Source organism: Stegostoma tigrinum, chromosome 3, assembly GCF_030684315.1.
Source record: "Stegostoma tigrinum isolate sSteTig4 chromosome 3, sSteTig4.hap1, whole genome shotgun sequence".
In the NCBI taxonomy this organism is placed as follows: Eukaryota; Metazoa; Chordata; class Chondrichthyes; order Orectolobiformes; family Stegostomatidae; genus Stegostoma; species Stegostoma tigrinum.
This window is the reverse complement of record NC_081356.1, coordinates 78,698,864-78,722,078: the sequence shown is the minus strand read 5'-3', so window position 1 is coordinate 78,722,078 and position 23,215 is coordinate 78,698,864. Positions and strand designations below refer to the sequence as shown.

At 40.1% G+C, this 23,215-nt stretch overlaps 1 protein-coding gene across 3 annotated transcripts in view; it reads left to right on the top strand.

Moving 5' to 3' along the window:
* ythdc2 (YTH domain containing 2) overlaps positions 1-23,215 on the top strand; it is a 183,070-nt gene that overhangs the window by 51,356 nt on the left and 108,499 nt on the right. For all 3 annotated transcript variants that reach the window (XM_048527079.2, XM_048527075.2, XM_059644689.1), the window contains exons 11-13: positions 9,023-9,158; positions 19,171-19,297; positions 21,702-21,767. In XM_048527079.2, the coding sequence (XP_048383036.1) occupies positions 9,023-9,158; positions 19,171-19,297; positions 21,702-21,767 (329 nt within the window). The remainder of the gene's footprint in view (positions 1-9,022; positions 9,159-19,170; positions 19,298-21,701; positions 21,768-23,215) is intronic.

Below are 23,215 nucleotides of genomic sequence, written 5' to 3'. Positions count from 1 at the left end.
TCTGTGATTACGGATGTGATGACAGAATGGTGTTAGGGTGAGGGATGTCTCAGGGCAGCTGCAGGGTAACCTGAAGGGGAGGATGATATGACAGGCCATGGTACACATTGATACCAACAATATAGATATATTGAGGGATGAGGTCTTGCTTCAAGAATTTAGAGAGCTAGATTGAAGAGAAGGACTTCAATGATTGTAATCTCTGGATTACTCCTAGTTCCATTTGCTAGCGAGTGCAGAAATAGGAGACTAGGTTGGATGAATGCGTGGCTCAAGAGTTGGTACAGGATTTTATATTTTTGGATCACTGACGGTTTCTGAGGAAGGACAAAACCAACACCCTTGATTGCTTGTGCTGTTGGAAGGAATTCAAATTATTTCAGTTGAAGGCCAGGGCAAAGAATATTAACATAATCAGGGCACTGCATACTTCGATAAATTTTAGGAAGGAAGGCAGAGATTGCTCAGCCATTTGAGTCTTCGGAGTAAGGCAAGACAGATGGTCTATATTGTACTGCTAGGAGTATTACAGGTAAGACAGAGGAGTTAAAGGTGTGGAATTGCAGTTTTGTTGCCATCATATAATAATGGTTGAGGGAAACATAGGACTGACAACTCGACATTCTGGCATGTAAGATCTTCAGACAGGACAGGGGAAAGTGCAAAAATGAAGGTGGTGCTGTATATTAATTCGTCAGTCGATTGTAGAAAGGAAGCTGATATCTTGCAATGGTCTTGAAATCAGGCTTTGTGGATAGATCTTAGGAATAAAAAGGGAGCACACATACTGTTCAGAACGTATTATAGTCCCAGAAATGGTCAATGGGAACTAGAAGGGCAGATATGTGAATGATTCACTGAAGTCTGTAAAAACAATAATGGGGCAATTATATTTAGAGATTTGAATTTCTCCATAATAATTGGGTTAGTCATAGTGTAAAGGCTTGGGAGAGTAGGTATGAGCAGATTTCTTGAAATGTATTCAGGAGGGCATTTTGTATCTAGATGTAGAGGGTCCAATCAGGGAACGTACAGTGCTGGACCTAATTCTGGTGATAAAGCTGAACTGATGTTTGTGTTGGCAATGGGGAGATATTCAGTGGATAGTGACTATAACCGTATGTTTTAGTTTTGTTATGGAAAAGGAAAAGGATGGCCTGCAAGCAAAGTTTGGATTTGGGGCAAGGCTGATTTTATTAAAATCAGGCAGAATCTGGCCGAACAAGATGAGGAGCAGTTAGTTCTGAATGAATCTACAGAATGGGGGGACGGTGTTTAAATGGAATTGGCGAGAGGGCAGATCCAACATGTTCCATTTTAGAGTGAAATATAGGAACAAATTTGGAGAATATTCAGGATTGGATAAAAAGGAAAAGAGCTTTTAACAAGCAAAAAGTGAGCAAATCACCAAGAGGTTTAAAGGAGTATTGAAAGCGCAGAACTAAACTTCAGAAAGCACCTAGGAGAGCAAAGAGTTTGCATGAGAAAACTCTGTTGAATAAGATTAGGGACAATCTGAAGGTGTACTACTTAAGTATGTTAAGAGGACAGGGATAAAGGAAAGAATAGGGTTCATTAGAGTCAAAGGGGACAACCAATGTGTGGAGTTGGAGGACATTGGTCGGGTGCTAAACAAGTACTTGACTTCTGTGTTCACTTTGAAGAAGGAGGATGTAGGTACAGAATTTGGGAAGAGGGACTGAAACATTCTTGGGTGGATTGATATAGGGAGTGAGGAGGAATCAGAAGTTTTGGCAGGCTTAAAAGTGAACACATCCCATTGTCCGGATGAGTTATATCCCAGGCTATTATGGAAGACGAGCATGGAAATTACAAGGGCTCTGACCCAAATTTTTAATTCCTCTTCGGCCACGAGAGGTGCCCAAGGACTGGAGGACAGCATATGTGGTTCCACTTCTCAGGAAGAGTGGTAGAAGAAAAGCAGACGTTTACAAACCAGTGAGTTTCTCATCATGGTAGCGAAACTACAGCCATATAAATCCTGAAGGAAAAAATTAGTGTCCAACTGGAGAGACAGGTCTGATCAGGGATCGTCAGCATGACTTTGTCAGAGGGAGGTCATGCCTAAAAAATTTGGTAGAATTTTTCGAGGAGGTAACCAGGTATGTTGATGAGGATAGTGTAGTTGATGTGATTTATATAGACTTCAGAAAAGTATTTGACAGATCATACATGAGAGAATGATAAAGATGGTAAGTGGGAAACAGAGTAACTTGTCAAATTGAACCCAAAATTTAGCTTAATGGTAGAAGACAGAGGGTGATGTGAGAAGGCTGTTTGTGTGACAGGAGGCTGGTGTGCGGCCACACCAGTGGGATCAGTGCTGGGTCCTTTGTTATTGTTCATGATGTGTACAAACATTACAGAAAAAAATGTTGGGGGGAAATGGGGCATAGGTGGGATGCGATGTTTGAAGGATAATATGTTTGCAGAAGACAGAAAGATTGGCCAAATAGTTGTGTGAGGAAGAGGGTATTGGGTGGATGTAGACAGATTGGTCAAAGGGGCAGATCAGTGACCGATGGAATTTCACAGAATCTCTACAGTATGTAACAACGCCATTTAGCTCATTGAGTTTGTACTGACCTTACGAAGAGTATCACTCCCTCTGCTTACGTCTGTAACCCCACATTTACTATGGCTAGTCCACCTAACCTCCATATCCCTGGAAACGACAGACAATTTAGCATGGCCAATTCACTTAATCTGCATATCTTTGGACTGTGGGAGGAAACCAGAGCATCTGTGGGGAACTGACTCAGACACAGGTAGAATCCACAAACTCCATACAGACGGTCATGTAAGACTGGAGTCAAATGTGGGTCCCTGGTGCTATTAGGCAGTAGTACCAATCAATGAACCACCAAGTCGCCTTGAATTTTAACCCTGATACATGTGAGGTGATGCATGGAGGAAAGAACAAGACAGGAGTACTCGATCCATGCCAGGATGCTAACACACTCCGAGGAACAAATGGATCTTGGTGTGCTTGTCCATAGATTCCCGAAGGTGGTAGGGCAAGTTAACAGGGTAGTTACGAAGGCATATGGGATTCTAGCCGAAATCAATTGTGGCATAGATCCTAAGAGCAAAGAGGTTATGTGGAGCTGTACAGGATTTTGGTTAGGCCATAGGTGGATTACTGTATGCAGTTCTGGTCAACACAGTAAGAAGGATGTGATTGCAGTGGAGGAATGCAGAGGAGATTGACTAGGATGGAACAGTTTAACTGTGAAGAGTGGTTGCGTAAGCTCCTGTTTTTTTTTGGAGCAGAGGACCTGATCAGGATGTAAAAGATTATAAGGACATGGATAAGGTAGGTACAAGGTAACGGTTTCCCTTTTGTTGAAGGGTCAGTAATTTTAAGGAGAAATGTTTGGATTTGAGGAAAATATTTTCCACTCAGATGGCGGTAGGAGCCTGGAGTGCACTCTCTGGGAGTTACAGTGGAAAACCTCATAACTTTTAAAACATTCTTGTACTTGAATTGATGTAACCTTAAGGCATGGGCTGAATGCTGGAAAAGAGGACGAGAGTTTATTTAGTTTTCTTTTTGTTGGTGCAAACTCACTGGCCCAAAAGGTCTCTGTTGCACTGTATGATTCCATGATAAGCTAGGATCGGACAACATCATCCCACAATAAGGCATTGCCTACTTAAGACCGAGAAGGGGAATAAAAACAGAGCTGGAAAAACTCAACTGGCCTGGCAGCATATGTGGAGAGAGAAAAAACCTTTAACATTTTGAACCAACAATGATGGCTTTGGAGATGTGGAAGCATTTTTTCCAGATGCTAGTGAATTGGTGTCATTCGTAACTGCAGAGAGCTATAGAGAACTGTGTTGTTATATATGCTCAGGACTGAGATAGACTAATATTTTTCATTCGTAAAGGCATAAAGGATTGTGGGGAAAAGACAAGACAGTGAAGCTGAAGTTTATCAGATCAGCCATAATCTCTTTGAAAGGCAGAACAGAGTAAATAAGCTGAATGGTCTACTTCAGCACATGTATTATGGTTTCAGAGGGCCCTAAAACAGAATCAATTTGGCCACAGCTAAGGAATAAAAAGAGTGTGATTATATTGCTTGGTGAAATCTATATACCACCGATTAATGAGAAGGATGTAGAGCAACAGACTTGCAAGGACATTCCAGAAGGATGTAAACAACATAGTTAGATGAGTAATTAAAGTCCCTCATTATATGTAAACTGGGATGGGGGTAGTGTCCATAGTAGTGAGGGGCAAGCATTCATTGATTGTGTTTAGGTGTATTTCCTTGTATTTATTTGTAGTAGGTCTTTGGAGTGCTGGGAAATTATGCATTGCTAGATATGGTTCTTGAGAATCAGGTAGTCTAACTAGATCGAGTGGCATAGAATCACAGCATTGTTCTGGCACAGAATGAGGTCATTTGGCCCATTGTGCTTGCACAAGCTCTTCAAAGAAGCATCGCTTCCTGGTGCCAAAATCATGCTTTTTTTCCAATACCCTTGCATATGTATTAATTCAGTACCTTCTTGTCTGCCTCAGTTGAACGTGTTTCTATCGCACTTCCAGGCAGTGCGTTCCATACCCTAACTGCTCGCTGAATGTAAAAGTTTTTTTCTCACATCACTCTTGCCTCTTTTGCATGTCACTTTAAATCTATGCCCTCTTGTTCTTATTCTGTTTACAAGTGGGAACAGCTTCTCCGTATCTGTTCTATCAGCCTGCTCGTGATTTTGATAACCTGTATCGCATTTCCTCTTAGCTGCTTTCACTCCAAGGAGAATGGTCCCAACCTCTTTAACCTGTACTCTTAACTAAAGTTTCTCATTCCAAAAACTATTCTTACAAATTGCTCTTGCGCCTACTCCAATTCATTCACATTTTCCTATATTGTGGCACCTACTACTGTAACTACTGATCCAGCTGAGGTTTAACAAATGTTTCCTACAAATTCAACGTCACCTACTTGCTGTTGTGCTCTGTGCCTCTATTAGTGAAGCTGAGGACACTATATGCTTAAACTGCTGTCCATTTGTACTTCTGCCTTCAAGGCCTATGGGCAATTGCACCCAGATTCATCTGCCCCTTGCACCCCCTTTAGAATTGTACTCCCTATTGTATATTGCCATTCAGCGTTCTTCCGACTAAAGTGCATCACGCTTCTGACCTTGAACTTCTCTGCGTTGAACGTCGTCTGGCCACTGTCTATCCACTTCATCAACTTGCCAATGTCTTCTGAATTTCCACACTAGCCACCTCATAGTTTACAGTTCTTTCAAGTTAAGTGTCATCTGTAAACTTTGAAATTGTCCTCTTCATACCAAGATCCAGATTTTTGGTACATATCAGGAAAAACAAGTGTCCCAATACTGTCCCCTGGGGCACTCCACAAACCTTGATCCAGCCCAAAAAATATATCCATTACTCTTGTTTTCTTTCACTCAGCCAAATTTGTATCTATGTTGGTACTGTCTCACTTCCACTATGACATATCACTTGCTTCACAGTCCTTTTATGTGGCACTGTGGGGTCTTACTGAAATCCACGAATACCAACTGAGCGCATTACCCTTGTTAAGCCTTTCTGTTACCCAATCAAAAGACTCTAAGCTAGTTAAATACGATATCTCCTTTAGAAATCTATGCTGTCTCTTGCTAGTCAACCCACCTTTGTCCACATGACTAGTAATTCCGTCTCAATAACCGTTTCTGAAATGCCCCCATCACAAAAGTTACACGCGCACACATCGCAATTCCGAGGAAGGGTCACTCAACCCGAACTGTTATCCCTGACCGTCCTCCACATGGGCAACCGGACCTGCGGAGCTTTTCCAGCAATTTGTTTTTCTCTCAGATTTTCAGTATCTGCAATTCGTTCACATTTTGTTTTTTAATTGAAGTTATACTGACTGGTTTATAGTTGCTGGGATTATCCTTACAACCTTTCTTGAGCAAGGCTACTATAATGTTCTAAATTTTCCAATCTTCAGTCACCTCTCCTCAGTTAGTTGGGGTACATCTGGGGGATTGTGACCATTGTTTCATTAGAGTAAGGATGATGATGGAAAATTACGTTGGTCAACCCAAAGTATGAATGACCAGCTGTTGGAGAGCTGACTTCAATGAGGTAAGAATGGAACTGGGTCAGATAGACTGGAACTAAAAATTGATATGAAAATCAGTTGCTGATCAGTGAGCAACCTTCAAAGAGGAGATGGTTCTGGCACTGTTAAGGTATATTCTCTCAAAAGAGAAAGTTAGGATAAATCATTCCAGATCTGTTTGGGTGACATAGATGACAGAAATTAAGTTAAAGGAAGAGTGTGCTTGTGATATGTATTATATAGAAAATACATTTGTGGAATTGATAGGGGATGATCTCAAGGAAGGGAGTGTGAATTTCTAAGCCACATCGCTATTGAAAAGGAAGAGGTGTTGTGCATCTTAAAACGTATTAAGGTACACAAGTCCCCTTGTCCTGACTGGATCTATTGCAGAACATTGAGGTAGGAAAGAGAACAAATTGCTGGAGCATTTACAGACATCTTTGTAACTTCTTTGGCCACAAGTGAGATCCCAAGAGGACTGGAGAATAGCCAGTGTTGTCCCACTGTTTAAGAAAGGCAGTAGGAATAATCCTGGAAATTACAGGTCTGAGTCTCATATGGGTGGTTGGGAAATTGTTAGAAAAGATTCTCCGGGACAAGATCTATATTCCATTAGAAGTCAATGGACTTATTAGCAATAGCATGGATTTACGCAGGATAGGTTGTGTCTCAGTAACTTGATCAAGTTTTTTGAGGAGATGCCAAAGATGATTAATGAGGGAAAAGTGGTTGATGTTGACTTCATGGACTTCAGTAAAGCCTTTGACAGGGTTCCTCATGGTAGACTGGTACAAAAGATAAATCACGTGGTATCACGAGTGAGTTGGCAAGACGGATACAGAACTGGCTTAGTCATAGGAGACAGAGGATAGCGGTAGAAGGATGCTTTTTGGAATGGAGGGTTGTGACTAGTGGAGTTACACAGGCATCAGTGCTGGGACCTCTGCTGTTCATGGTCTACAGAATGATTTGGGGGGGAAAATGTAGCTGGTCTAATTAATAAGTTTGCGGACAAGACAAAGGTTGGTGGAGTTGCAGATAGTGAGGAGGATATCAGAGGATACAGCAGAATATAGATCATTTGGACCCAGAGGCAGAAAAATGGCAGATGGAGTTTAATCTAGATAAATTTGAGGTGATGCATTTTGTAAGGTCAAGTGCAGGTGGAAATTATACAGTGAATGGCAGAACCCTTAGGATTATTGGTATGCAGAGGGATCTGGGTGTGCATGTTCACAGATCACTGAAGATGACAGTGCAGATTAATAAGGTACTTAAGGCTTATGGCATATTTGCCTTCATTGGAACCAGCATTGAATATAAGGATAGAGACATTATCCTGTAGCTTTATAGAACTTTAGGCCACAGTTGGAATATTTTGTTCAGTTCTGGTTACCACATTACCAGAAGGATGTGAATGCTCTGGAGAAGGTACACAAAAGGATGTTGCCTGGTTTGGGGGATTTTACCTGTGAAGAAAGGTTGGATAGTCTAGGTTTGTTTTCACTGGAATACAGGAGGTTGAGGGGTGACCCAATAGAAGTTTATAAAATTGTGTGAATGACATAGAGTGGAAAGTATGAGGCTTTTTCCCAAGGTGGAGAGGTCAATTACTAGGGGACACAGGTTCAAGGTGCAAGGGGGGAGTTTAAAAGAAATGTGCAAAGCAAGTTTTTCACTCATAGGATGGTGAGTGCCTGGAATGCATCGCCAGAGGTGGTGATGGAAACAGAAACAATAGCAGCATTCAAGAAGCACCTGGATGAATTCATGAATAGGAAGGGAATAGAGGGATACGGATCCTGTAAGTGAAGACTGTTTTAGCATGCAAGGGCAAAATGTGCCAGCACAGACTTGGAGGGCTGAAGGGCCTGTTGCTGTCTGTATTGTTCTTTTCAGCTTGGTAAGAACAAAGAGCATATGTAAGTTTCAGATGAAGGTGGAAAAGCAAATGAGAAGAAAAGAAAGAAGATTATCACAAGACTGACACCTGACGTAAAGGGAAATAATTCTTTTATTAGTACCCCAGTAGTAACTGGGTGGTGAAAGTCAAAGGCGGGCTAAACAGGAACCAAAAAGGGGGATTGTATGTGGAAATCAGAGATATGGGTGAGGTGTCAAGTTGAATACTTTGCATCTCCCTATGCCTATAAGGTAGCTGTCCCTAAGGTGTGGTGACAAAAGAAAATCAGTCACTGGAATGATTTGGAAGGAATGAACATTAGATAAACTGTCTCGATTGAAACATTGAAAGGCATCAGGACGAGTTGAGATGCTTCCAAAGATATTGATGAAAATGAGTGCAAATTGCAGAGGTATTGGCAATAATCTTTCCCTAGATTGGGAGGTGGTTTCAAAAGACTGGACGATTGTAAACATTACACCCATGTTCAAAAAGGTTGTAAAAACTGTCCCAGCAATTACAGACTAGTTATTTTGTTATTCCTGGTCGGGAAACTTCTAGAAACAATTATTTAGGATGAGAAAGGTAAAGTCACCAGAGTCCTATCAGACCATAGAACTGCTCTCTAATCAGAGACAGAGACAACTGGTGATAGATTAACCTGAGGGTCACCACACCTCAATGAGGGGAGAGGTAAGAAGATGAGTCCTTTATAGTAACCTCACCTGGCACAGGAATTGAACCCACACCACTGGTGCCACTTTGCATTGTGTGAACTGGCTGCCCAGCTAATTGACCTGTTTATGCATTGGGAAAAGTTACTACAGATGAGCTAGAGCCAGAGGGAGATGTATGAAGGGAAATTCAGCCAACCACAATTAGCTGATTAATCGGTGGAATCTGAAAGATCAAGATTGTTCAATATTTGAAATATTGCTCCGGATGTATAGATGTGGTTTTGTAATTATATTCTCAATTTTCTATTTTTAATATTTTACAGAATGAAAAGGATTTTAATTCTCTTGAGCCTTGGCTTATAAAAGAAATGGATGCCTGCCTATCAGATATTTGGCTGCACAAAGATGTTGATGCTTTTGCTCAGCTCTTTCATCTTATTTTAAGTGAAAATGTCAGTGGTGAGTTTTCTTTTCGAGCTACTTCTCTGAATGAATGCCAACTGCAAGCTACTTGGATAGTCTCCAGTGCACGTTGGAAAATAGTGGTGGGTAGTTTGTCCATATAACCCCATCCACAAGGTGGTGATGTAGTACCAAACCATGGCTATTTGCTCAAATTTAGGCTTGAGTCTTAACCTAATACCTTTAATTACTTTTTGCTTACTTTGTACTCATCTTAATGCTAGTTTTATCATTGGTTTTGTAAGATATATTAGTGTAATCCATACATTTTGTTAGAATGGACAAACTTATCCCAGCTTTATTCACTTTTACTGTAATGAATACTGAGTGCAGAAAAAACAGCATTGTATATGTTTCAAATGAATGTGATTACTCATCATTGTGTACAAAATCTTTCGGTATCTGAAAATGAGGTGTCAACCTTGTGAAGGTACAAGTCAGGATTACTTCTAAATAAAATAGTGGAAACAGCTTGTCATAGAACAATAGAGTTTACAGAACAGAAACAGACCCTTTGGTCCAAATCACCCGTGCCAACAGGATATCTTAAATTAATCTAATCTAGTCCTATTTGCTAGCATTTGGTCCACATCCATCTAAACCCTTTCTATTCATGTACCCATCTAAACGCCTCTTACATCTTGTTATTATACCAGCCTTCATCACTTCATCTGGTAACTCATTCCATACACACACCATCCTCTGCCTGAAAAAGCTGCCCCTTTATATCATTCCCCTCTCCCCTTAAATCTATGCCCTCTAGATTTTTTTAACTCCCCTGCCTTGGGGGGAAAAAGACCTTGGCTATTCACCTTAGTATTGCCTGTTATGATTTTATAAACCTCTGTAAGGTCAACCCCTCAGCCTCTAATGCTCCAGGGAAAATAGCCCCAACCTACTCAGCCCATGATTATAGCTCAAACCCTCTGACCCTGACAATATTCTTGTAAATCTTTTCTGCACCCTTTCAAGTTTAACAACATATTTCCTACAGCAGGGAGACCAGAATTAAACGCAGTGTTCCAAAAGTGGCTTAACCGATGTCCACTACAGCTACAACATGAGCCCCTCCCAAGTCCTATATTCAATGCACTGATCAATAAAGGCAAGAGTATCAGATGCCTTTTTCTCTACCTATCTACTTACAACTACATCATCAAAGAACTGTGAACTTGCACCCTAAGGTCTTTTTGTTCAGCAACACTCCACAGGCCCCTACCATTACCTGTGTAAGTCCTGCCCTGATTTGACTTACCAAAATACAACCCCTCACATTTATCTAAATTAAACTCCTTCAGCCATTCCTCAGCCCATCGGTCCATCTGATCCAAGGCCCTGTTGTACGCCGCGATAAATTTATTCACTGTCCAATACACCACCAACTTAGTCATCATTCTTTCTATGTTCATGTTTTTATGAATGACAAAAAGCTTGTGATCGCAGTGCTAAGTAATTTCGCAGTCAATGGATCAGGATAAATTCCTTCAGTTCTGTCACATCCAAACGTGAATGGTGGTGCCAATAAACAGCTAGCAGGAGGCATAGGCTCTGCAAATATCCCAATCCTCAATGGTGGGAGAGTAAAGAACATCAGAGCAGATGACCAACCTGGAACATTTGCAACCAAATTCAGCCAGAAGTGCAGAATGGGTGATTCCTCTAACCTCATACTGGGGTCTCTTGAGGTGAGATGGTGTCATAGTGGACATGTTACTGTCTAATAATGCAGAGACCCAGTGTTGGTTTGGGGTCATGAGTTCAAATTCTAGTTTAGCAGCTGAATCTAAAGCTGTGAATCATAACACTGGTTTCAGTAATGGCTTGACAACTATCAATGATAGGTGTAAAAAGTTAAGTCTGGTATACTAATGCCCTCTGAAGGAAGGGGAGATCTGCCTTCCTTCCCTGGTTTGGCCGAAATGTATCTCCATGCCCACATCCATGTGGTTGAACTGCCCTCTGAAATTGCCTAGCAAGTCGCTTAGTTCAAGAGAAATTAGTAATGGTCAACAAATGCTGGCCTTTCCAGTGATGCCCAGATCCCATGAAATGTTTAAAAAAAACTTTAATATGAGTAGATGCACAATCTTGTCTTTATACAAAGAACCTTGCAGCGTCTTCTGCACTAATTATTTTGTAAATAGGACGTCTTTGAAACAGGTTCAGCACTCAAAATGGGGTATTGATGAAGCATTGTGGACCATCTGCCCCAGAACTGTATTCACCATAATCTGTAATCTCCTCTTGTACCATTGTTGTCAAACCAGGATCAAATGTAGCCCAATAAGGGGTGCAAGTGCACTCTCTCAAAAGTGTACCAGGCATATGTAAATGAGGTAGAGAGACAATGGGAAGGGTCTAGGCCCGAAACATCAGCTTTCCTGCTCCTCTGCTGCTGCTTGGTCTGCTGTGTTCATCCAGCTGCACACCTTGTTATCTCTCTGTATGTAAATGAGGTACCTGCCTGGTGCTGCTATCTGTCAGTGCTTACATCCATGCCAAACAATGATAGATAATTAAAAGCTAACTGAAGGAGACAGAACTGGAAATATCCTTATTCTCGATGCTTGTAGAGCCAGCACATCAGTGTGAAGGCTGAAGCATATGTAACAATATTCTGCCAGAAGTACTGAATGCTTGATGTTTCTCTGTCTCCTCCTGGTGTCCTGTGTGTCTCGGATGTCAATTTTCACTCAGTTTGATTCAAGCCACCTGATAGTAAGAAGTGGCTGAAGGCGTTGGACACAGCACACAATATTAACTCTGACAGGAACCATGGAACTGAAAAAGTGTCAGAATTTGCCATGCTTCTAACCAGTCTGTTTCAGTACAACTACAATACTGGCATCTACCTGACAATGTGGAAAATTCAAAATTTAGTGATGACCAAAACAAGCTGGAAAAAAAACAATCCACTCAATTACTGCTTCTGCCAGTGGCATCAGTTTAAAAATAACATGATTATTGATCATTTTAGACTCTGTCAGGATCACTTTGCTCCAGACCCTGATTCATTCTTGGTCCAAACGTAAGCAAAAGAGCCAAGGTGGAGGCAAAGGGAAAGTGATTACCTTTGACATGGAGGCAGCATTTGATTGACTGTGACAGAAGGGATAGAGAGCACAATCTTTAGACCTAACAAACATTGGACTCAATTAGTGTAATGATAGTAAAGGAATAAAGCTAAAGGCTTTGTATCTGGATGTACATAGCATTTGAAACCAAACAGATGGACTGAGTGCAAATAGAAATAAGTACAATCTGGTAGCCACTTTAGAGATATGGTGGCAGGATAACATAAATTTGGACCTTAATTTTGAAGGGTTCGGCACATCTAGGAATTACATAAAAGCAGGAAAAGGTGGTGGGTGGTTGTTAGTTAATTGTATTATTACCACATTAGGGATGCCCCAAATGCAAGAAACCAAATTTGGATAGAAATGAGAAATAATAAACCAAAAAGTCATTTGAGTGGTGCATAGGCTGCCTAATAGTAGCCACTGCAAAGAAAGAAATGTTAAGAGCTTGTTGAAAAGGCGTAGCAATAATCTTGGGGATGTATATGGACTGGAAAAGTCAGATAGGCAAAGGTAACCTAGATGAGGCATTCATAGTGGGAACTGCAGATGCTGGAGAATCCAAGATAATGAAATGTGAGGCTGGATGAACACAGCAGGCCCAGCAGCATCTCAGGAGCACAAAAACTGACGTTTCGGGCCTAGACCCTTCTCTCCATCTTCGGTCCGCCTCCCCCCTCTCCCTATTTATTCCAGAACCCTCACCCCATCCCCCTCTCTGATGAAGGGTCGAGGCCCGAAGCGTCAGCTTTTGTGCTCCTGAGATGCTGCTGGCCTGCTGTGTTCAAACAGCCTCACATTTTATTATCTATGAGGCATTCATAGAATGTTTTTAGGATAGTTTCTTTTAGAACAGCATATTTTGGAGCCAACAAGAGAACAGGATGTACTATGATAGTAGGAACTGCTGATGCTGGAGAACCTGAGATAACACAGTGTAGAGCTGGATGAACACAGCAGGCCAGGCAGCATCAGAGGAGCAGGAAAGCTGATGTTTCAGGTCAAGACCTTTCTTCAGGAAATTTTTTCAAACCAGACCATTAGGATTAAATTATGAACAATTGAAGGAAAGTGGAAAAGAGCAAGAAGTACAGGCCTAATGTAAAAACATCCTATTTGAGAGAGCTGTGTGATACTGAATTGTCTGACAGAGTTGTCTTGCAATTACATGGGGCCACCTGGTTTTAATTTTCAGCCTGTTTTGAAAGTGGGAAAGCACTGCAGTCATTACTAAAATGGAGATTCAGCAATAATCTTAGATTCAGAAGTATTAATATCAAAGACATTGCCCATCTCATTGGACTTTGTGCCACTGGGTTGGGGTTGACTAGACCGGTGCCATGGAATCTGAGATAGATGTCCAAGTGCCACTGTTGCCGAAGGCCCTGACAGGTAGTAGGCAGTGTGAGAGTCACTCGTTTATAATGTATGTTATGTAGTTTAAGATAATAGATTTACTCATTAGTTTGCATATGTCTCTAATATGAAGTAAATTAAGTAATAAATTTGCTACATATTAAAATGCGCATCGTTTCTTGTATCAGCTTTGATCAGACCTGGAAAATAAGTGAGTGGCAGATGAATTGAACGGATATTTTGCATCATTCTTCACTAAAGAGGATACATGTAACATCTCAAAATCAGTAATAAATTAGGAAGTGGAAGGAAGGAAGGAAGGCAGGAACTCGGAGAAAATCACAATCACCGGAAAAGTGGCACTGAGTAAATTCTTGGAGCTGTAGCTGATAAGTGCCTGAGTTAGAATATACAAAATCAAAGAACAGCAAAGCGCAGGAACAGGCCCTTTGGCCACCAAGGCTGTTCCAACACATGACACCTTTCTAAACTACAATACTTTTGACACTGCAGGGTCCCTGCCCCTCTGTTTCCTGCTTATTCATATATCTTTCAAGATGCCTCTTAAATGTTACGATTGAATCTGCCTCCATCATCTCCTCTGCAGTACGCTTTAGCCACTTTGCCATCCTCTGTGTAAGAATCTTGTTGCTCACGTCTCATTTAAGCATAAGCCCTTTTATGTTAAATCTGCATTCCCTAGTAATTGAAAATGTTTCTGATGGACTTCATCCTAGGATCATAAAAGAATCAGCTAGCCAGAAGTTTGATGCTTTGATTTTAATTTTCCAAGACATTATTGCTGTGGGGCTAGCCTAATAGGTTATGAAGAAATCAAGTAAATTCGTATTTAAAGAAGAAATTTCAAGAGCATTTACTGCTTTGAGAAGACACCCGATCAGCAGCTGAGACAGCATTACTGACAGAGGAAGGCAGCATGAACCATGGAGGCAACCAAAAGGCAAGTTCAGCACTTCATTGGAAAGCTGATAAGAAAGAGTGGACACGAGTGTGGGCTATGAAAAGAGAGGAGACAGCAACCTTTATTGTGAAAGAGCCAGAAAAGAAATTTTAAACTGGTATACAGAATCAAGAATGGAACATTGCAAAATTTGTTTAAGCTGAAAACAAAAAAAAAATTAATAAAATCTCGTGAAGGAATCTTGCTGGAAAAGAAAAGTCAGGATAAAGGTTTCAAAAGACCAAGGATGCACAATTAAGCTACTATTTTGATGAGAATATTTGCAAAGTCTGCAGCCAGAGAACTTCATTTCAGAATTTGTATGGTAGAAAGTGTGTTAGACATCAAAAGGCAGCCAACATCCATTCTGCATGGGAAGAAGTAGAAACTGTCTTGGCTACAGAAGGTGAAAAATCCCCAGAAGAAATTTTGACTGGTGAAAGTGATGTGAAAAAGGCTGAAAACCCAGTATTCAAAACACAAATAACAGTAGCACAAATAGATTTTTATAAAGCTTAAAAGCAATAACTTACCATGGAACAGCCAGTAACGCAACTTAAAGCTTTATTGAAGAATTCAGTACAATGTACAGAACTTGAATTCAAAAGACTAGCACATAAAGGAAGTACTACTAAATGGCTGTGATCCAGTATATAGCAAGCTGTATAGTCATTCAATTTAAAACCGTATTGGTGAAGGCAAGCTTAAAGAACAGACTTAAAATAATTTTGAAATGATAATGATTTATAGTAGGTAAACAGTAATAAGATGTATCATATTGAGAAGAAATGTAAAATGATGTACTTCTTTTGAGCACATTCAACACCAAAGAGCATAAACAACTTGAAGATCCAGCCCCAGTCCAATCTCAAATTTATTCAACATTGAGTGAGTTAGATATTGGATATACTGGAGAGTGGAAGGTTGTGTGCTGCAGACAGTTAAGTGGAGATGGTGCCAACACAGCCATGATTTTAACGAATGGTGGAGCAAGCCTGAGTTGTCAAATGACTTGTGCCTGCTCCAACACTAGTGTACTTAGGGTGGTGGTGATTTATCTGCTGCATGATTTCAACCTCTGACGTGCTCTTGCTGCTGCAGTATTTATACAGCCAGTCCTTTTCGGTTTTTGGTCAGTAGTAAACCTCGGGATGTTGATAGAGGGATACTGCATTGATTGTCAAAGGGCAGTAGTTCGATTGTCTCTTACTGGAGATGGACATTGCCTGCTATTTTGTGCCATGAATATTACTTGTCACTTGTTATCCCAAGCCTGGATAATGATTAGACATTGCTACATTTGGACATGGACTGCTTCAATATCTGAGGAGTCACAAATGCTGCTGAATGTTGTGCAAATATTGGTGGGCATTCCTACTTCTGACCTGATGATGGGAGGTTATTGGTGAAGCAGCTATAGATGATTGGGCCTCTGACACTATCCTGAGGAGCTGAGATGACTGACGTCCAACAACCACAACCAGCTTCCTGTATGCCAGGTATGACTTCAGCCAGTGGAAAGTTTGTCCCGATTCCTATTGACTCCAGTTTGCATGGTGGGTCAGAATATGAGGCTGGAAATAATAAGGACTCTTAAAGAAGGCTACTGAGAAGAATCTAGCAACTTTAATCCTCGTCCAAATTGGAGAAATGAAATTGGCGTAGAAAGCCTTGAGAATAAACTCTGATTATTCTAAGCAATTGTTTACACTTACTGTGGAACCAACCAGTGAACTGTCCTTTTTGATTTCGTAATGAACATTCAGACAAGATGAATTATCATCATGGTAAAGGATCCTGAAGCAATGAATTATCATTACATTGTGAAATTTCATGTTCCTTTTGAGGGTGAGGAACTTTGAATCAGAAATTAATGCCTTAAACTATGAAGCAAACATTGTTGAAAGTGGACTAGAAAGAAAGATTAAAGCATTAGATGCTAATGATCAGCATGGCATGTTTATGGCAATATCTCGTAATTCTCAAGATGTTAATATATAATGAGAAGGATGCATTATCTGTAACTACGAACATTGAGGATGGTATCAAATTGAATGAAAAAAATGTGATTTTGCAAAGCTTATTGGTAGGCCAGAGGAAAATGTATAGTAGGAAATAAGTTGTGATAAACTAGAAGAGAGAATAAAAAAGTTTCTACTCGTACCTAAAAAGGAAGCGTGTAACTTGAGTAAACTATGGTCTCTTTATTCAAAGTTGAAATGGATAAATTCTTGAAACGATAGGTAGTGAAGGGTTGTGAGCAAAGGTAGGACAGTGAATTTGAGGTCAAGCTTAGATCAGCAATGATTTTATTCAATGCTGGAGGTGATTCAAGGGACCTGTGACCTTTTTCCTGCACTTATCTTATGCTGCTATTACAAGTGTTCAGTACCAATCACAATTCCTCACGCTGAAGCAATCTAAGCCCGCATGGACCAAGACTTGGGACAACAATCTGGCTTAGGCTAATGTGTGACAATGATGTTTTGTCACTTCAGTGCCAAACAATGACCAACTCCAACAAAAGAATCTCGCCTTGTATCGTGTCTTTCAATGGAAGATTACTGTTGTTGAATTGACCAGAAATTTTTCTGAACTAGCCATTTAAATACTGTTGCTACAAATGCAGCTCAGAGGTTAGGAATTCTGCATTGCATAAGTCAGAGTCTGCTGCCATTGACAAGGTACAGATCGGGATTGTCGTGAAATACTTTACACTTGCCTGGATCAGTGTCGTACCAATGAGATGCAAGTGATTTGGCAGAATTCATGAAAGAAAGCAATCTGCTTCTGTTTCCCTCCTATCAGCACTGGTATACTGTGGATGCAGTGTATCCATCCACAAGGTACACTGGATAATTTAATAAGTTCCATTTGTCAGAATCCTAATCGTCCTGTAATGTCTACAATCTATAAGAATAAAGTCAGAAGACATATAGAAACACTGCGATCTGCAAGCTTCCCTCCAAGTCTGTTACTATCTTAATAATATATTGCTGCTTGCTCATTATTCCTCAGTTAAAATCCTGGAACTCACTCCTAACAGCACTTCAGTTGTACCTATATTTCATGGATGCAGTGGCTTAAGTCAGACAGCTCACAATAACATTCTCAAGGACAATTAGAGAGGTATTTATAAATGAAGGTCTTGCCAGTAGTCCTATAACTCCATATTATGTGCCCTGAAATATGTTTTATCTGGAAAAATGGACTTTTCTGTTGGCAGTAATTACATTTATTGCTTATGGAAGTGCTTTATATAAACTTAACTATATGCTGTTATGTTGTTTGATGCCCACATCCGTGAGTTTGGGATCACGACAGACTAGGTGAGGTGAAGGTAAGATCAAATACTAGCTTCAGGTTTTGGGCTTCTTTATAACATTGTCTGTTATATATTAAGACCAAAGATTACAATATGTGGTGTTCTGAGATATACCAGGCTCTAATATTTTGAGTACATTTTTGAAAAATTAGTTTGTAAACTCCATCCCTGATGCTAGTCAATCTGCTTCATGTGCCACTTTGCAAAGTTTCTAGCTTTCACATGGATAGATTTCAGGCTTCTGCCTAGATCTCTGAATTCCTCTCCCCTCTCGCCTCTTCCCCCTTTATATTTGCCCATGATGTGCTGTTTAGGCCCAGTGACATCATTACAAGTTACTTCTGAGCCTTAAAGCCTTTTGCAATTTCTGCTGCCTCTGAATGGCTTAAAATCTATAATGGAAATTGCTATGCGACATCATTATGTAACTGCTGTTTAGAACTGTGGTTCGTTAACTCCTATATTGAGATTAAATTGACATTTGTATAGCAGCAATAGCTGCAGCATTGACAAAATTCCAACTGCAATTCAACTTCGATTCGTGGAACTTTAAACCGAAATTGCAATTAATTAATGTTCGAGCAATTTGGTTATCTTTCTTTATTCTTTTGGGATTGTAATTCCTGGCAAGGCATTTGTTACCTCTCTTTAATTGCCTTTGAGTTGATGGGCTTGCTGGGCAGCTTAAGAGGACAAGTTAGAGTTAACCATGTTGTGGATATGGAGTTAAATTTACTCAGATCAGGTGATGGCAGTTTTCCTTCCCTAAAGGAGCTTTGTGAAGCAGATGGATTTTTATGACATTAGATATTAGATCTCATGGTCACAATTGCTGAATCTAGCTTTATATTTCAGATTTATTATTTACATTTAAATTCCATTAGCAGGAATTTTTGAACCTAAAGCACCACCTAGGAATCTGGACGTCAATCCAATGACATCACTGTGCCACAATGTATCCTCAAAGTTTCTATTGCCTTTATGGCTGAAATAAAAACAGGAAATCTGCCCCTTTCCCTGTGCCATTGCTCCTCTCTGTTTGTGATGGAAAGCGGTTATCTCCAAAAGATCTGTGTTCTGGAGAAACTTGCTTCCCCATTGCATCAGTCGTCTATTTTGGACACAATGTATTTTTTAAGCCAAGAGTATAAGCAGTTGCAACTTAGTATAACATCTTATTTGCTTAATACGTTTTATCAGAACACGTACACATTTCATTGCTGGTATTTGGGTGTTTGTTCTATAATTCTACAATTTATAATATTTGACCCATAAGTTGCTTTTTTATAGTTGACTACAGGCACAGTGAAACCAGTGCTACTCCCTTAATGATAGCAGCAGGTCGGGGCTTCCTCAGTCAAGTGGAGCAGCTACTTAGCATGGGAGCAAATGTCTGTGTTAAGGCTTCAAATGGCTGGTAAGGGAATTGGATTTTTCTCTGCTTATGCCTTGGTGATTGGATTTTAATTTAAAATATGTCATTTATTAATTAAGTTAACCATTGTTTTTTGTTAATAGATTCATTTGATTAAAGTTGATTTGAATTTGGATTATGTTTGCATAACTTTTGCAGACTGGAAATAATTATGCTAAATTTAACATTTTTATAAAACCGAAAGCTTAACAGAAAACAGATGTTTTTGTTACAATCTGGAGACTGCAAGTTTGAGTTTTGGGGAACCTAGACAAGTCTGCTAACCGATTGAGAGTAATTAGTCTAATACTGGGGTGGGGGGGGCGGTGTGTATGGTTCTGGGGGGCGGGATGCGGTTCTGGGGGTGGTGAGAGAAAGAAACTTTCTGACTTTAATGCAATTAGTGCATTGTTAGCATGTTATGGTTATTCAAACAAATTGTACCAATAAGTTTTTTTTTGCATTCACCTACAAAGATGGAATTGTATAAAGCAGTAATAACAACTTACACCTAACAGGAGCATTATTAAGCAAAATTTTATACTGGATCACGTGGAGGTATTAGGACAGGCAGCAAAGGTTTCATTAAAGAGGTAGATTTGTTGACTAAATCAAAGGACGTGGATAAGCAGGGGTTTAGGGAAGCAATTTCAGTTTAAGGCCTAGGCAGCTGAAATCACAACCACCAACGATGGAGCAATTGGGCATGTCATTGAGCAAGAATCGGAGAAATGCAGAGACCCTAAACCATTACAGCTGAGGAGGTTACAGATATAAGGAGGAGCAAGTCTGTGGACGATTTGAAGATGAGATTGAGAATTTTAAAATTAAAGTGTGGCTTAACCAGAGGCTAACATAGGTCAGAGAGTACAGGAAATGATGGGCAACCAGAACTTTAAATGAGAGAGGATATGGACTCCTAATTTGTATAATCTGAACTTTGGCATAGTTCCACAATGCGATATTGCCTGTGTTAAAGTTGGTGTCAGCATTGTTTTTGAACATTGTCCTTTATCAATGTAACAATTTCTTTCATTATTTTGAGGGTGTGATATTTTTAATTGTACATGATGTGGAGAGAACTTTGATGTAATTCACACACCTGTCTGTCTGACGTATCTGCCATTCAGAAACAGGAGCAGATCATGTTCTGCCATGAGTTTTAGAATGTAGCTGACCTGAACCTGTCACACCCTTGTATAACATCTCAAAACTTGAGACTGATAGATTTTGTTTCACTTGACCTTGCCTCAATACCTTTATGTAAAGAAGAGCTTCTTGCTTCACTTATGAATGTTTCAGCTCTTTTAAGGCAGTGCTCTATTCTGATCTGGCCTATCAACTTCATTGGTTGTGAATATGTTGGAGTGTTTCCACTAATTAGACGATCAATTCCTTGCACAGATGTGCAAGTAATTTTTTTTTAGTTCTTACATTATGTTTGTCAACACTCCGATGTTTTCCAAAACAATTTATCAGCTATAAATTGCTAATGACAAGAAGTAATCCCTAGTTAAAAGAAAAACCGAAAGAACTGTGAATGTGTTTTGTCAGAAACAAAAACAAAAATTGCTGAAAAAGCTCGGTAGGTCTGGCAGCTTTTATGGAGAGAAATCGGCTTTAAAAAAATTAATTAAAAGAAACTTGTCCAGCCATTATAGGAAGGATGTGTAAGTATTGGGAAGGGTGGCGAGGAAATTTATCAGGATGTTGCCTGGTATGGAGGGAAAGCCTTCAGAGGAAAGGCTGAGGAACTTGAAGCTGTTTTTGTTAGAGAGAAGAAGGTTAAGAGGTGACCTAATAGAGACATACAAGATGATCAGAGGATTAGATAGGATGGACAGTGAGAACCTTTTTCCTCAGATGGAGATGGCCAGCACGAGGGGACAAAGCTTTAAATTGATGGATGATAGATCTAGGACAGATGTCAAAGGTAGGTTCTTTACTCAGAGCAGTAAGGGCATGGAATGCCCTGCTTGCAACAGTAGCAACTCACCAACTTTAAGGGCATTTAAATGGACATTGGATAAACATACAGATAATAATGGAATAGTGTAGGTTAGATGGGCTTCAGTTTGGTTTCATAGGTCGGCACAACATCGAGGGCCGAAAGACCTGCACTGCACTGTAATGCTTTATGTTCTATGTTCTAAAGCAATTAAAATTAATTCAATAGATTCCAATTATCTGATTTCAGGTCCATGACAGTTTAGACTTTGATTCCTTTCTTTATTGGTAGATATTATATGTTAATAAATGTATATTTTAGTGCATATTTTACTGAGATTGCACCAATAAATTTTCAAATTTTGTACTCATCATGTGTAGGAGGCAAAGATGATCTTCGAAGCTATCTCAATAGTGCCCTGTACTTCAAAATTAACTTGTTTTGTTTCAATATTTCCAGGATAGCTTTGGACTGGGCTAAACGATTTGGTCAAAGTGACATTGTAGATCTTCTAGAATCTTTCAAGTAGGTACAGAAATTAACTGTTTTTGCAACATGAATCTGTTAATCACTTTAGTACGTTAAAACCAACTTAATGTTTTGCAATAAAATATCCCTTTCTCACTCTTGGAAAGTACGTGTGCATGCAAAATTGATAATGTCAGATATTAAACAGTTTTAATTTAGGTACTGAAGGCTTAATAATGCATCTGCCCTAATTCTTGGAGGTCTGTATTTGTACCGTAAAAGCACCCATTCAGATTAGGTGGGTAACTTGCAAAGTTCATTTACTCACCTTTTCTAAATGATTTTGGCAGTAGCTGGTGTACCTGCAACACAGATGTTTGCTTGTTACTGCTGCTATTAGATTTTGCACATGATTGGAAGCCCTGGGAAAGTTATTTGCTAGTCACATGATATAGGTCACCTAATTTTACCAAAGAGAGGTTGCATGTTTGAGGAAAATTGTATCAACAGATTTGGTTCAATGAAAGCTCTTTTGAAACTGAACACTGGAACAGACAGGAAGAGGCATCTTCAATGACAGAGGCGATGCCAGATGCGTTAGTGATGAAAGTGGGCATGAGGAGAGAGATCATAAACCTGTACAGAGCCAGGAAAACCTTGGTAACTACTCTTTAGAAGGGAATGGGAGCAAGTGACCAGGAACACCAACTCCTAGAGTATGAACAGGAATATTCAATGACCCTGGGCTAGTGGTCAATGTCAGTGTGTACACTCTTGTGTGACATCTCCTACACACCAGCACAAGTGCAGCATGCCCTCATCTCTCAGCCAGTAGCAGTCCCTAATACTGAAAGTTTAGCTTAACATAATACACGCCAACTAATGATACCAGCTGCACGCCTCTTTCTGTATACCTTTAGTTGTTGCGTTGTGGCATAATGATCACTCAAACATAGCACTGCATTACTGCTGACATTGTGCAGGGCAAAGTGCGACGCAAAAGAAACCAGAGCAGATGGAAGCAAGTGAAGTTTACATCTCTTGATCCATACATGTAAAATAGTTTCAGAATCTTCATGCTGCAGCATTGTCCTTAGCATCCAATTACTGAGAACATGAAAGATGTTCCTGTCTTATGTTGCTTTTGAACTGCCAATTCACCTTTACTCTGCTGTCTTGTATAATGAACAAGCTGCTGATATTACCACGGACCTTTCTCTTCTCAACCAGTGTCCCTCCTTCATTCACATTCCCCTTTTGAGTTATGACCCTTGGCAACCTAGAAACCACCTGCACAGCGACAGGAGCTCATGGAGGAAGAGGAAAGAGAGTAGCAATGTAACATTAATGAAGTTGGCCCAGCATTTCACCTGATATGTGAAGCCACCAGCTCATACCCTTCATTGTACTTAGTTTAAATGTTGGTACGAATCAGTCTGTGGAAGGTCACCACAAACAAGTGTTCAGTAACCAGGCCTGAAGTAAGAAATGGTTTGCTTGCCAGC